Genomic DNA, 12,006 nt, shown 5'->3' with positions numbered 1-12,006 from the left:
TTATTGCACAAAATATCACAAAACGCATTGGTTAACATAAATAGCACACATTGGTTAATACAACCACAATTTTCTCGGTTTTTATCACTATCATAAACGGAATTAGAGCATTGGAAATGTCTCAACGAATAAGGAATATGTTTATTTTTCGAAAAACGTCTTATTTATTTTGTGTCAGCTTCAGAAAAAATAATTGTTTGTATGACACGCATGAATTATTATTACGCTTGAATGCTTATTACACATAGAATTTTATTACTTAATTTAAAAATAATGAGACGTTATCACAAAATCTTAAAGCAATAAAAAACTGTCTATTAATTATTTTTTTAATTTAACGTTTGTTATACATCTCTGGTGTTCCAATGCAATGTAAGAGTCTTCAGGTGCGCCTTGAGGCAAAAACAGTTATTAAAAAACGGTTTAAATTAAGTTTACAGACGTTACGGTTATCTGTACGGAGTTATGTTTTTATAGGTTTGAAGATCGTTTAATGCAACGGTGCACCTATCATCCCAGTAACTACCAGGAATTAGTTCAACATAAGAGCTGGATGTCTCTAATGTGAAGTTGTGATTAAAATGCTAAATTGCAAGTCAAGTTGCACGCAACATGTGATTTATATTGTGCAGTGTAGCTACACTGCAAACATTCAGCGATTTCATGGTGGCCTCATAGTTCAAAGTCAAAGATATAATTTTCACAGTATGGCGCAATCTCGGTAACATAAAAAACAAACACAAAAAGTTGAAAGTCGCTGAACCCTTACGTGGTTGTAGCGGATAGGAATTTCTCTAGTAAACAACTTGACTGATAAAACAATATTTATGTCACGTTTCTGACATTGACGCCTAAATAAAAAATGTATGGAGTCAATAGTTATATGATGATTTACGAGGCTATGAAAAGAACTTGAATTTTCTACATGTATATCACAAACTGTATCAGCTTTGGCTGTAGTATATAGGAAATTTAACGGGTTGTTTTCAGCTGTAGCAAAGTCCAAACTTAGGTCATGTGAGCTTTGCAGCAATTGTTCACACAAAAAGTTGGTTGATGTGCGCGAAGTGAAGCAGATCATCGCCATGTTAATGATAATTGGTTCAGCTTTGCTGGTTACATTTTTGCTGATCTACTATCTTTACAATTTCCTATACGCGGGAAAAGAAGTCCCGTTTTCGATTTACTTTGAAGACACTTTAAAGCCGTTGGAAACTGATAAGAAAGTTCGAAATGCTCTCCTGAAAAAGCGTTTTCGGCCTGAACTTGTTCCAAGTCAAGTCGATGCTGTAATCATCGGCAGCGGTATGGGAGGCCTCACCTGCGCCGCAATTCTAGCACGGGCTGGTAAGAAAGTAGTCGTTTTGGAGCAGCACGGTAGAATAGGCGGCTGCACGCACACCTACAAAAGCAAGGGATTCGAGTACGACATCGGAATCCACTACGTCGGCAACATGGAACTTGGCAGTTTGAACCGCTGTTTAGTTGACAACATGACCGACGGAAATTTGAAATGGCTGCCACTGAATGACCACTTCGATACGATTGTGATAGACAAGCAAGGCGACCCACTAAAGAAGTTTCCGGTAGTCAAAGGACGAGAGGAATTGAGAAGTACTTTGAAAAAGCAGTTTCCCGATGACAAAGCAGCAATTGACAAGTACTTTAAGTTGTTGAGCGATGCGCGAGCTGCCAGCACTGTGTATGTTCTCCTTAAAGTCCTTCCACCAATTGTTTGGAAAGTTATCACAAAATTGGGACTACACAAGGTATTTTTGAGAAATTATGAATTTGTTACACAAAATTCGCTCAAAGTTGTGCTGGACCGACTTTCCGACAACGAAGAACTGAAGTGTGTTTTAAGCTACTCGTTTGGTGACTACGGCTGTTTGCCAAACCGAACCCCGTTTTTGATGCACGGAATGCTCATAAATCACTTTTTAAGATCTGGCGGGTTTTATCCGTACGGTGGCGCAAGCGAAATCGCATTTCAGATGATTCCTGGTATACAAAAGACTGGTGGAGATGTATTTGCTGGAGCGCGAGTTGGTAGTATTTTGTTCGATAATGGCAAAGCTTGTGGTGTGAAGTTAGCTGAGAATACGACTTTTCCAGGTTGCGAAATACGTGCACCGGTCGTTATCTCAGATGCTGGCGTTTACAATACTTACCAAAGTCTAATACCTCGACACATTCAAGAAAAGTATGATGTTATGGGAAACCTTGATTTTATTGAACCTGGCTTTTCTTGCCTCCAAATAATGGTCGGATTAAATGGCACAACCCAGGAATTGGGGTTGGAATCGAAAAACTATTGGATTTACGGTTCACCAAACGCTGATGGTGATTTACAGAAATACGTTTCGATGTCTGTAGAAGAAGCAGCCAACTCCAATATTCCTCTTTTGTTTGTTTCATTTCCCTCCGCCAAAGACCCGTCCTGGAATTCAAGGTTCCCCAACAAATCGACTTGCGTTATTGTGACTTTCTCCAAGAAAGAATGGTTCACCCAATGGCAAAACGATCCGGTTAAGAAGCGTGGAGTGGTTTACGAAAACCTGAAATCAACGTTTGTCCAGCAAGCGTGGACCCAAGTGCTTCGTGTTTTTCCTCATTTAGAAGATAAAGTTGCGGACATTGATGGCGGAACACCCATCAGCCACCAGCACTACTTGAATTCTCCAAATGGAGAGATCTATGGCATCGACCATAGCATGGAAAGATTTCAGCTTGCCAATGCCCCGAACCTTCAGGCGAAAACCAAAGTGCCAGGATTGTATCTTTGTGGGCAGGATGTTTTCACTGCTGGATTTATTGGAAGTGCTTTCGGCGGCCTGTTTGGTGCCTCTTCAGTGTTGGGGAGAAATGTGATACTGGACTTGGTGAAAAATGTTCAAAATACAAGAAGAAAGTTGAAAAATACAAAGAGTTGAAATGGCCTATGATGCCTGTGTTGTTTAATTTTTTTACCTCTTGTAACAGCGATTACTTATTTTTTTCTAACAAATTTATTGTATTGCATTATGTCAATTGCGGATGATGTTTCTTTCAATTAAGTTCATATAGCACATGCAATTGTTTTGTTGTTGTTTTTAAATTATATATATCAAATAGTATTGATACCTACTATAAAATAAAATATTGCAAAAGCTTCAAAGTGTTTTAGCTTAATACACAACTCACAGAAATTTTAGCAGATTATAGTTCAGGAGATGGCCATTTATTAACTTTCCATTTAAAAAAACAGCATTAATAAGTTGAAGGCTTTAAATTTATAAAAAGTCTATCAAAACTGCAGATACAGGAATACAAAAAAAAACATTTTTTTTATTGTTCCATTGCTTAAAAAACAGGAGGTTTGGCCTTTCAGCTATGTCATTCTAAATATATTGGATATATAAATGAGTAAATCAATTATATTTTATTAAAGACTTTATATTTTGAGGTGTGTTCCTGTACATATTTATCCAACACATCAAAAAGTCTTATAAAAAAAAAACTTTCTTCAAAAAAACAAAACAAAGCAGCTTCAGTGGCAGTGCAATCTATAACACAGCTAAAATAACGCAGAATGTTTCCACAATTGGGAGTGTAACCTCTTAAAGTTAAACCGACTGGCCAAATATGTATTTCTGAATCTGATCACGTATTAAATGTGTACCCGGATAAGACAACAGGTCAAACGTATTTCTCTCATCGTTCAACTTTAGCTCAACCGCTGGTAACTGAAGTCCATGTCATGGTGTTTATTGGAAGGTAATTTCGTGCACCCTATTTTAAAGAAACGCTTATCGCGAGCTACGTTTAACAAATGCGAATTTTACAACGTTGGAAGTTACAAGTACACAAATAAGAAAGTGAGCGACAACGTAACTAATTAGCAGCTCTCATAAAGGTCCAATCGCTAAAGATCTTAACATGCCGAACATACACATTTAGGAACAGTATGGACGATCGCTGTAAATACGCCAAAATAATAAATTACCGGTATTTTTGATGGGCTGTATTCGCAGACTGTATTATTTGTAGCAACACACCAAAATAATAAATTACCGGTATTTTTGATGGGCTGTATTCGCAGACTGTATTATTTGTAGCAACACACTAATATTTGTTTTTGCAACGCTGGTTAGATAACGTATATGAACAGGGTCATACCGTTTTTGGCGTAACTGCAGTATTTTGTCTTTTAATAAAGTTGTTTAGACCCTTTTCAACCTTTGTGGTTCTTTAGGGTGCTATGAGGTTGATAGAAGACCGACAACTGGCAGAGTTGGAACAGGCTTAGATCCGAATGTGAACCAAAAAAATAATAGCAATATTAATTTTTCACATATATCAGGTGTCACCAAGCTTTTCATCAACAAATCAATGAAAGGCCTCCAGGGCATGACCATAGCGGGACGGATAACTGTTAGGATTTTCGATCGCGGGCAAAATAAAAAAATTGTCCAACTTCATTAACTTAATTTTTGTTTTACGAAGGAAATACAAACCACTATGCGAACAACTGTATTGTGCCCGGATTCAGGGGCGCCCGCAGAAAATTTTCCAGGAGGGGGCAATCAGGGGCCTAACCAGAAAATCAAAAAGGAGGGTCTTGAATTTTCAACTTAGGGAATTCCCCAATTCTTCGTCTAACTTAATGAATAATGACGTTATAAAACAGTGACAGTATGACGTCATAGAATGGTAATTGAAAGACGTCATAAGAAAACTAATCAGAAACAGCCAAATACGATCTGCAAAAGCGACCACGTGCGTCGTTAACAATCCTGTCAGGCGCCAGCTGCGAAACCACAGTGTGCAATCGTTAACTTCAGGCGAAAAAATAAACCAAGACCGTGAAATATATGTGATTAATTGTGGTAGAATCACACATAATTCGACATCAGCAGCGCAGTTTTCAAGCTCCATGAACGGAACTAGCGCTAGATTACAAGCACGCCTTTCACCACGTGCAATACTAAACGAAGATCGGTTTTCCCAGGTGTTATCTTGTCACGTTTAGCGCAACAATTGCGCCGAGCTGTGTGCCAAGTCAGCTAAATTACAAGCTGTGGTTGAGGGGAAAAAAGTTGTGTCCATTGCACACTTAGCACGTGGTCTCAAAATATGCTTAAAGAGCATCATTTTGCGTTAACCATCATGACATAAACGTGAATACTTTGGAACGCGCACGACAGTCTCCATTATACCTCCTTTTAAGAAACTGCTTGAATTAAACAAATGTCAATGTTACACCAACATCGGATATTAGCGCAGAGACCGAACAGCGAGGACATCAACATAGTGCGCCTAATTTGACGTTTTTTAGCAAGAAAAAAGAAAGAAGGTTTGACTTAGCGTTGTCAGTTGTCGAATACACCCTTGCTAATTAGTCAACCTAAACAAATAACGAAAGAGAAAAACCATCCAGGGTTTACGGTCGACCAAACAAAAGACGAAAAACGGCGTTTTGCGCTTGATTTTGGTTTCGCATTAGATTAAGTTGCGTGACCCAATTACTTAAAAAGCACGCCACTTCTAGCAGTTTGTTAAACCATGACAAAAACGAACAAAAAACGATAATAACATTTACAAAATTAGCGGGTAATAACTCCCGCCCCCTGGATACGCCACTGGGGGCGATGGATAATGTATAATATTTTAACCTTCATAACTGATACATATTACACTTAATACTAATAAACAAATAATACTACGAATCGCATTTTGAAATTCTAGGGGGGGCAAGTGCCCCCCCCCCCCCTTGTCCCTTCGTGCGGGCGCCCATGCCCGGATTTTAAGTCTTGAAAACGTACCAGAATTATTTTTTATTACATTAAAGTTAGGCGACCTAGCTTTATTCAACAGAAAGTGTTTTTACCCAACTAGGGCTATTGAAATACGTTTAAGACAAACAGCCCACTTTAGTTGTTCTATGTGCTTTTAAAAGTTGTGTGGCTATGCCAATCTGTCAACCGCTCTAAACGTATAAAATAGCTTTTGAATGCTTGAATAACATATTTGTGTTTTCAGATTCAAAACGAAAAGGTTGCAGTCGGAAAATTCCCAAAGAACAATGCTAACATTTTATATCGATTTTATGAAACCTTTATTCGAAGTCAAAAATACCGGTCTAAAAAAAGGAAATTGTAAGGTGCCCAGAAAAACACTAAATAGTTTAACGAAAATGTCCTGGAAACCGATCGAAGCCACTGATTGTTTGTTCCTAAACACTTGGCTCCATGGCAATGAAAGTCACGGACTCAAGTTCTGTTCTTCTATCGTGGCCACGCCAAACATACAAACGGTTCTCTTTGTGACTGTGAGAGTTATTTAGTTCCTAATGCCATCGGAAACCAGTTCGCTAGTTAGCGGAAAAAAAAGCTTTATTGATTTTAGGCGAAATGGCTTTATTGACTCAAGTCATGTGGTAAAAAATACTTGACTTAGACTTCATATGGAAATTGACGTATAGAGAAACCAACATAAGCGTTTAAGTTTACGTTTTTGAGAAACTAAGAGTATACGTATTGCCACGATAACAAGTAAACCACCTAGATTACCAGCTATTTAATTTATTATGTTTGATGCAAAAGTTAGTTCAGAATTGAATCAATTTAATAATTCAAATCTTTCAACATTAAATCTTTACGCTTACAATTGGACTGGACTTGCTTATTTTCGGCCATAACTTGGACTAAGACTTGGTATTTATATAAAATGACTTGACTTTTTGCATTACTTGGATTGTTTAAATAAAACTTGGATGATAGCAAAATTCGAATTTGAAGTTTTAATTTTTAGGCTTTTGCAGGTTACAGAAATAAGACAGTTCCGAGTTTTGTGAAAAGATGTACCAAATATCCTTGTAGTGCAAAATACTACAGTAGCTATTCTACAGTAACTATAAGTTTGCGCACATGTGCACTAAATGCGTGGGTCTGTAATACTTATCTTTATATGGTTTTATTCATACAAGGTTCATAAGTTTTATAATATGTCAAACTGAATATCAGTTGTAAAATATGTTAGTTAAAAAAAGGCGTATAGTTACATAAAAGGCGTAGTCATGGCATATTTGACGCCAAATGAAAAAGTTTTCCGGACATTTGTACACCACAATCAAAAAATCTATTGATAAGTTATACAAATTACAGTACTTACAAAAAATTACGAAACGTTCCCATTATTCAGTACATTGTTATGTTGTGAACCCCTTTAAAACAATACAGACCCTCGTTAAACAATCTCATTTGGACTTGTAGAGCTACGTCAAAACAAGATCAAATATAATTAAAAGCATGTCAGACAACGTAAGCGTCGCAACTCTAGTGGCAGCAGCATTAGACGCCAAAAAAAATGCACACTGCCCCTACAGCAACTTCAATGTCGGAGCTGCTCTGTTGACCGAGGGGGGAGAAATATTCAAGGGGTGCAACGTGGAAAACGCCTGCTATCCGGTCGGGATTTGTGCAGAGCGAACAGCCATCGTAAAAGCGGTCTCGGAGGGCCACAGCAAGTTTGTTGCCATCGCCATAGCAGCGTAAGTTTCCTTATTTTTTGTCTAAGTTGCATTGATATTTTGGTTTTACAAACGACAGCTCTGATCGATTGTTGGTAATTTTAACTGGAACTGTTTCTAGTGCGTTTTTGTCGAAGTTAAGAACGTCTCTCTGTTTATATCCTGAAAACCTTGCAAAAGAAAATGGCAAAACATGACAAAAGCTTTCGAGTTCTAATTCAGCCATGTCTGATTTTACTAGCGAAATGGCGATCATATATTTTGCTTGTAGTTAAATTATACTCGAAAAAATAGAATAACCTTTGTTCATTTAACAACCATTTTTATCCAAACTGCAGTTTGCTGAGGGGCCATGGCCCCCCCAAAATTTATAAAAATTTATTCTTAATAATTTGTTTAGTTTTATTATTTTTAGACAGTTTTTGCTCTTTTAATAGTTTTGGGTATTGCGTTTAACACTCATTCAGTTGCTGCTCGAAAAGGTTTGCTAGCATTGTTTTTGTGTTCGTTACAGGAGTTAATACAATGACAAAAGCTAAAGAAAAAAGTCCAAACTTTTTGGGCCCCTAAACATTTTCGGCTGGCTACGCCACTGCTTGACAGCACTTCAGCCTTTTTGACAAAATGACTTGACTTAAGTCTTTTGGACAATTACCTTGTTAAAAAGTGTTTTTACCTAGTAATATTTCATAAAACTGGGTTATTTATCCTAATTTTATGCACATAAACAATTTGCTTGCAATATATGGCTTGTTTGTTATATTTTTGGGTGAGTTTTTGTTCTAATTAGATTAGTTAATTTATTGTGATAGTTAAACGTTTTATTTTTTATGACAATCAAGGCCTTGACTTGAAAAACTTACTCAAATTATGACTTGACTGGCACTTGACTTGGGCAACTGATAACTTAATTTTGATAGGGACTTATACTTAACTTGGACTTAAGTTATTTTATAAGTGACTTGTTTATAACACTGGGGTGTTATAAGTTAAAGCGATATAAAAACCATTGACCGATGTTAGCCATAGGTTGAGGAATTATTTGAAAAAAAAAAACATTTTAATATCCAGAAGATTTTCATAAATAATATTGACAGAAGCATGGTTATTTAGGTGGAAAAAACTACATTAGATGTTAATTCAACTAAATATAACAACAAGGCTTTGATAATAACTACCGGTGCCGGTAGCGAAAGTCTAGAAACCCATTTTTAGGTAAAGGAATAGCCAGAAGGACTCACAAAAAGACAAAAAGGACTAGGCCTACATAATAAACGCTTAGATTTCTTACAAAGGAAGAGTCGTCTTGGTTACACGCCTAACGTTGTTCACATGGTTACGACCTTTTCAAAAAAGACTATAGGAACGATTTTTGCCGTTGTGGCTTTTTGTCAACACAGCATTATAAAGGGGGTGTCAACCTGATTATTGAATGGTGTTTTATTACCAAAAGCTTTTATTGGAACAGCATTATCTTACATGACAGTGCTTTGTGCCTTTGTTTTTACAAAGCTAGCGCCTTTTAGCTAGTCCAACCATAATTATCACCCCAGAAGAGGAACAAATCTCGAAAACAATGCTTTTCAACCCGTGGGCTGCTGGTACGCACTTGTGCGGATGGAAAAAATTGTTATGCGGATGACAAACGTCGTGCGGATAAATGTGTGGATGAAAATGGTGCATATTATTATTTTTCATTGGGTAATACAGTAATTAAATAAGCTAGTGCGCCCACTTATGCGTTACAGGTACAGTATAGTCTCGTATAGTGGTTCATTCCAGCTTAAGCCATCTATTATATCGGCTAAAGCTTAGGCACACGGTTTTAATACACAAACCCTTTCATTGTTCTATAACAAATAAAACTAAAGGTTGCCAACTTACTGTGGTTGTTTCGTGCGGATGGAGTTTTTTCCGCAATAAAAAAGTGCGGATAGAAATTTTAAAGATTGAAAAGCACTGTTCTAAAACAATTATAATTGGCAAACTTGTCCTCTATAAAGAATAATGCGACTAAAAAAAAAAAAATAGAGAAAGTTGACTTGCTGTAATTATGATTTGACTGGGACTTGACTTGGGCAACTGATGACTTGGACTGGGACTTTTTTGTAAAAAAATTATACTTTGTTTACAACTCACAATGAAACATGAACACACATGTGTGTTTACAACTGAAATCTAGCACTTCTGAAGCTGCTTTTTGACCAACGATTACGGCTTACATATCATTAGTATACTGAAAGCCATTGCAGACTCTAACCGAATCTGTCGATCAATGATGAAAGCAGGGCAGACTAGAAAAACAACTAGCCTGCAGTGAGGTTCGAACTCACGACCGGTCAAGCCGGGACCATCGCTCTACCAACTGAGCTATGCAGGCTCAGAAGGGAACGAGTCGAGAAACAACCATACGCCAATGGTTGCTTTATTGTTTACAACACTGGGATTTTAAGGCGCAATATGCACTTATAGTTGATCTGGTAACCATCGGTTGTTTTAACAGAAACAACCCAACTCCGATATATCCTTGTGGAATGTGTCGTCAAACCATGAGAGAGGTAAAACTGTTTGTTTGCATAAAATATAAGAGTCATTGTTTTTGTTGCCACACGTTGAAAGTCATTAGAAAATTGACACAGTTTAAGTTATACTGGACGTTTATAAATGGTTTGCTTTTGTGAATAAAAATCTCAAAACCTTTGCTCTTTAAACCAACGCAGTAACTTAGTTTTTACCATGTACGCATTTTTAAACAACAACTTTAAGATGACATTTGGCTGACTGTTCCGGGGTCATTGTATGTAAAGGGTCAACTTAATAATTCCAAGTCATTGGCGCCAAATACCTTGATTTACTAGGAGTACTTACATAAAATATGTTGCCTTAAGGCCTGGACTGAAGTGATTGTTGAACATATGTTACTAATGTTGTCCAATTTATATAGGAAAATCACTTAGGTAACATTTTTTTACCCATTATTTAAATTTGGGTCTTAGCTGAACGCAGAAGTGTTATGGGGATGTCCAATCGTTTTAGTGTTACAACATAAAAGGTAAAAAATTCACCATATTATATTTTTTTAAATGCCAATGAATTAGACCTTAGCAGAACTATAGACTTAGTGTGTCATGGCTTGTTCTTACAATGTCATTGGTTTTATGTTTGTAAACTGTAACCGATCCTTGCTTTTTAGTTTAGCAAAGACCTGAAGGTGTACTGTGGAGATAAGGATGGCAATTATGACACCTCCAGTATTGAAGAGCTCCTTCCCAATTCCTTTGGCCCAGAGGATTTGGAAATGTAAAACCTTCAAAAATCTCCATGATTGAACAGTTAATGGCCAATTCCCGTTTGACAACCTTATCCTTTCTTAATTTTGTATTATATATCTTTTGTTATAGTTTTTGATTAATAATAAAGAAGAATATATATCGTGTTTATAAAATGTTTTGCCTTACAAAGCGTTGTCAAACAAGACGATTGTAAATAAGAATGTTTGCGACATCAATTGTCTTTTTAGAACTTCATAGTTAAATCTACTATAGTGTAGGTATAGTAAGTTTTTTTATCAATACGGTTAAAACATTGCAACTCTGTATATAGCTCACGTAATTCACGTACAACTGATGGCAGCTTATGTAATTCAAATTTTCTAAAACTTAATTTTTGCCACCCTCGTATAACTGAAAAATACAAATGAAATTTACCAACGTACAGCCTAATTATTGTGCTCGCAGTCAGCACGAATGTTTACAAAACGATTTATTACAGATGCTATAGTGGTTGGGCGTACAAAATTTATTAAAATATACTTTGGCGTGTTGTTTTAAAACAAAAGGGTGTTTTTGTAACAAATTTTTAAAGTATTATATTTTATTTTGCCTTTATGAAATAAACAGCAAAACGACAAGACATTACTAAAATACGGAATACATTGTAAAACGCTTTCTGCGTGGAAAACATGCCATTTATACTCAATCTACAAGTCGGCGATAGGGAAACACTTGATCCGGGAAAGGCAAACATTATTATGTATAATGTAGTTCAGAGAAAGGAATAGTTGTAAATGCGGATTGTGGGACGGTCACTGGGACGGTCACGGGGACGTGCTTTGATAAATAATCGTTTTTAGTCTATATTACAATGTTTATTGATAAAGTCTAACTACAGGTAAACGTCATTTGGGCGAGAATACTTGTTGTAATTGGATAGCCATTGTTTTATGTCGTTGCGCCAAATTTTTGCGATAAAAATGGAATGGTAATACAAGGAAGGGCATTTTGAATAAGTAAAGGTAACTCAATCATTTGCGCTAAACTTAGGAGAATTTTATACATTTCTGATCGAGTGATTTGCGGATTGCTGATTTGTTGTTTATAACAAACTTATAAAAATACTTGTAAGTAAATTCCCAATATGCGGCTACCACATCTTGTCGTATATTGTTAAATGACGCAAAAAATTGCTGCATTACACGTAGGTTCTACATGCGTTTA

The 12,006-nt window shown here is 36.6% G+C and overlaps 2 protein-coding genes across 2 annotated transcripts; both read left to right on the top strand.

Moving 5' to 3' along the window:
- Positions 1-1,028: 1,028 nt before the first annotated feature.
- LOC146146593 (all-trans-retinol 13,14-reductase-like) lies at positions 1,029-3,146 on the top strand. The gene has a single exon (XM_083386626.1). The coding sequence runs from the start codon at positions 1,086-1,088 to the stop codon at positions 2,931-2,933; it is 1,848 nt and encodes a 615-aa protein (XP_083242752.1). The 5' UTR covers positions 1,029-1,085; the 3' UTR covers positions 2,934-3,146.
- A 4,008-nt stretch (positions 3,147-7,154) lies between these two features.
- On the top strand, positions 7,155-11,335 carry LOC146146592 (cytidine deaminase-like). Its single transcript, XM_083386640.1, has 3 exons — positions 7,155-7,531; positions 10,014-10,068; positions 10,704-11,335. Exons 1-3 carry the CDS (start codon positions 7,290-7,292, stop codon positions 10,812-10,814), a joined length of 408 nt encoding a protein of 135 aa, XP_083242766.1. The 5' UTR covers positions 7,155-7,289; the 3' UTR covers positions 10,815-11,335.
- Positions 11,336-12,006: the final 671 nt, after the last annotated feature.

Source organism: Ascidiella aspersa, chromosome 4, assembly GCF_963924565.1.
Source record: "Ascidiella aspersa chromosome 4, kaAscAspe10.2, whole genome shotgun sequence".
Taxonomy (NCBI): Eukaryota; Metazoa; Chordata; class Ascidiacea; order Phlebobranchia; family Ascidiidae; genus Ascidiella; species Ascidiella aspersa.
This window is presented reverse-complemented; position numbering and strand designations above follow the sequence as displayed.

Excerpts from the sequence above, each read along its gene's own strand:
- LOC146146593 (XM_083386626.1), top strand. The coding sequence starts at position 1,086 with ATGTTAATGATAATTGGTTCAGCTTTGCTGGTTACATTTTTGCTGATC.
- LOC146146592 (XM_083386640.1), top strand. The coding sequence starts at position 7,290 with ATGTCAGACAACGTAAGCGTCGCAACTCTAGTGGCAGCAGCATTAGAC. Across the intron at positions 7,532-10,013 it reads GTTGCCATCGCCATAGCAGC|AAACAACCCAACTCCGATAT; the intron begins GTAAGTTTCCTT and ends TTGTTTTAACAG. Across the intron at positions 10,069-10,703 it reads GTCGTCAAACCATGAGAGAG|TTTAGCAAAGACCTGAAGGT; the intron begins GTAAAACTGTTT and ends CTTGCTTTTTAG.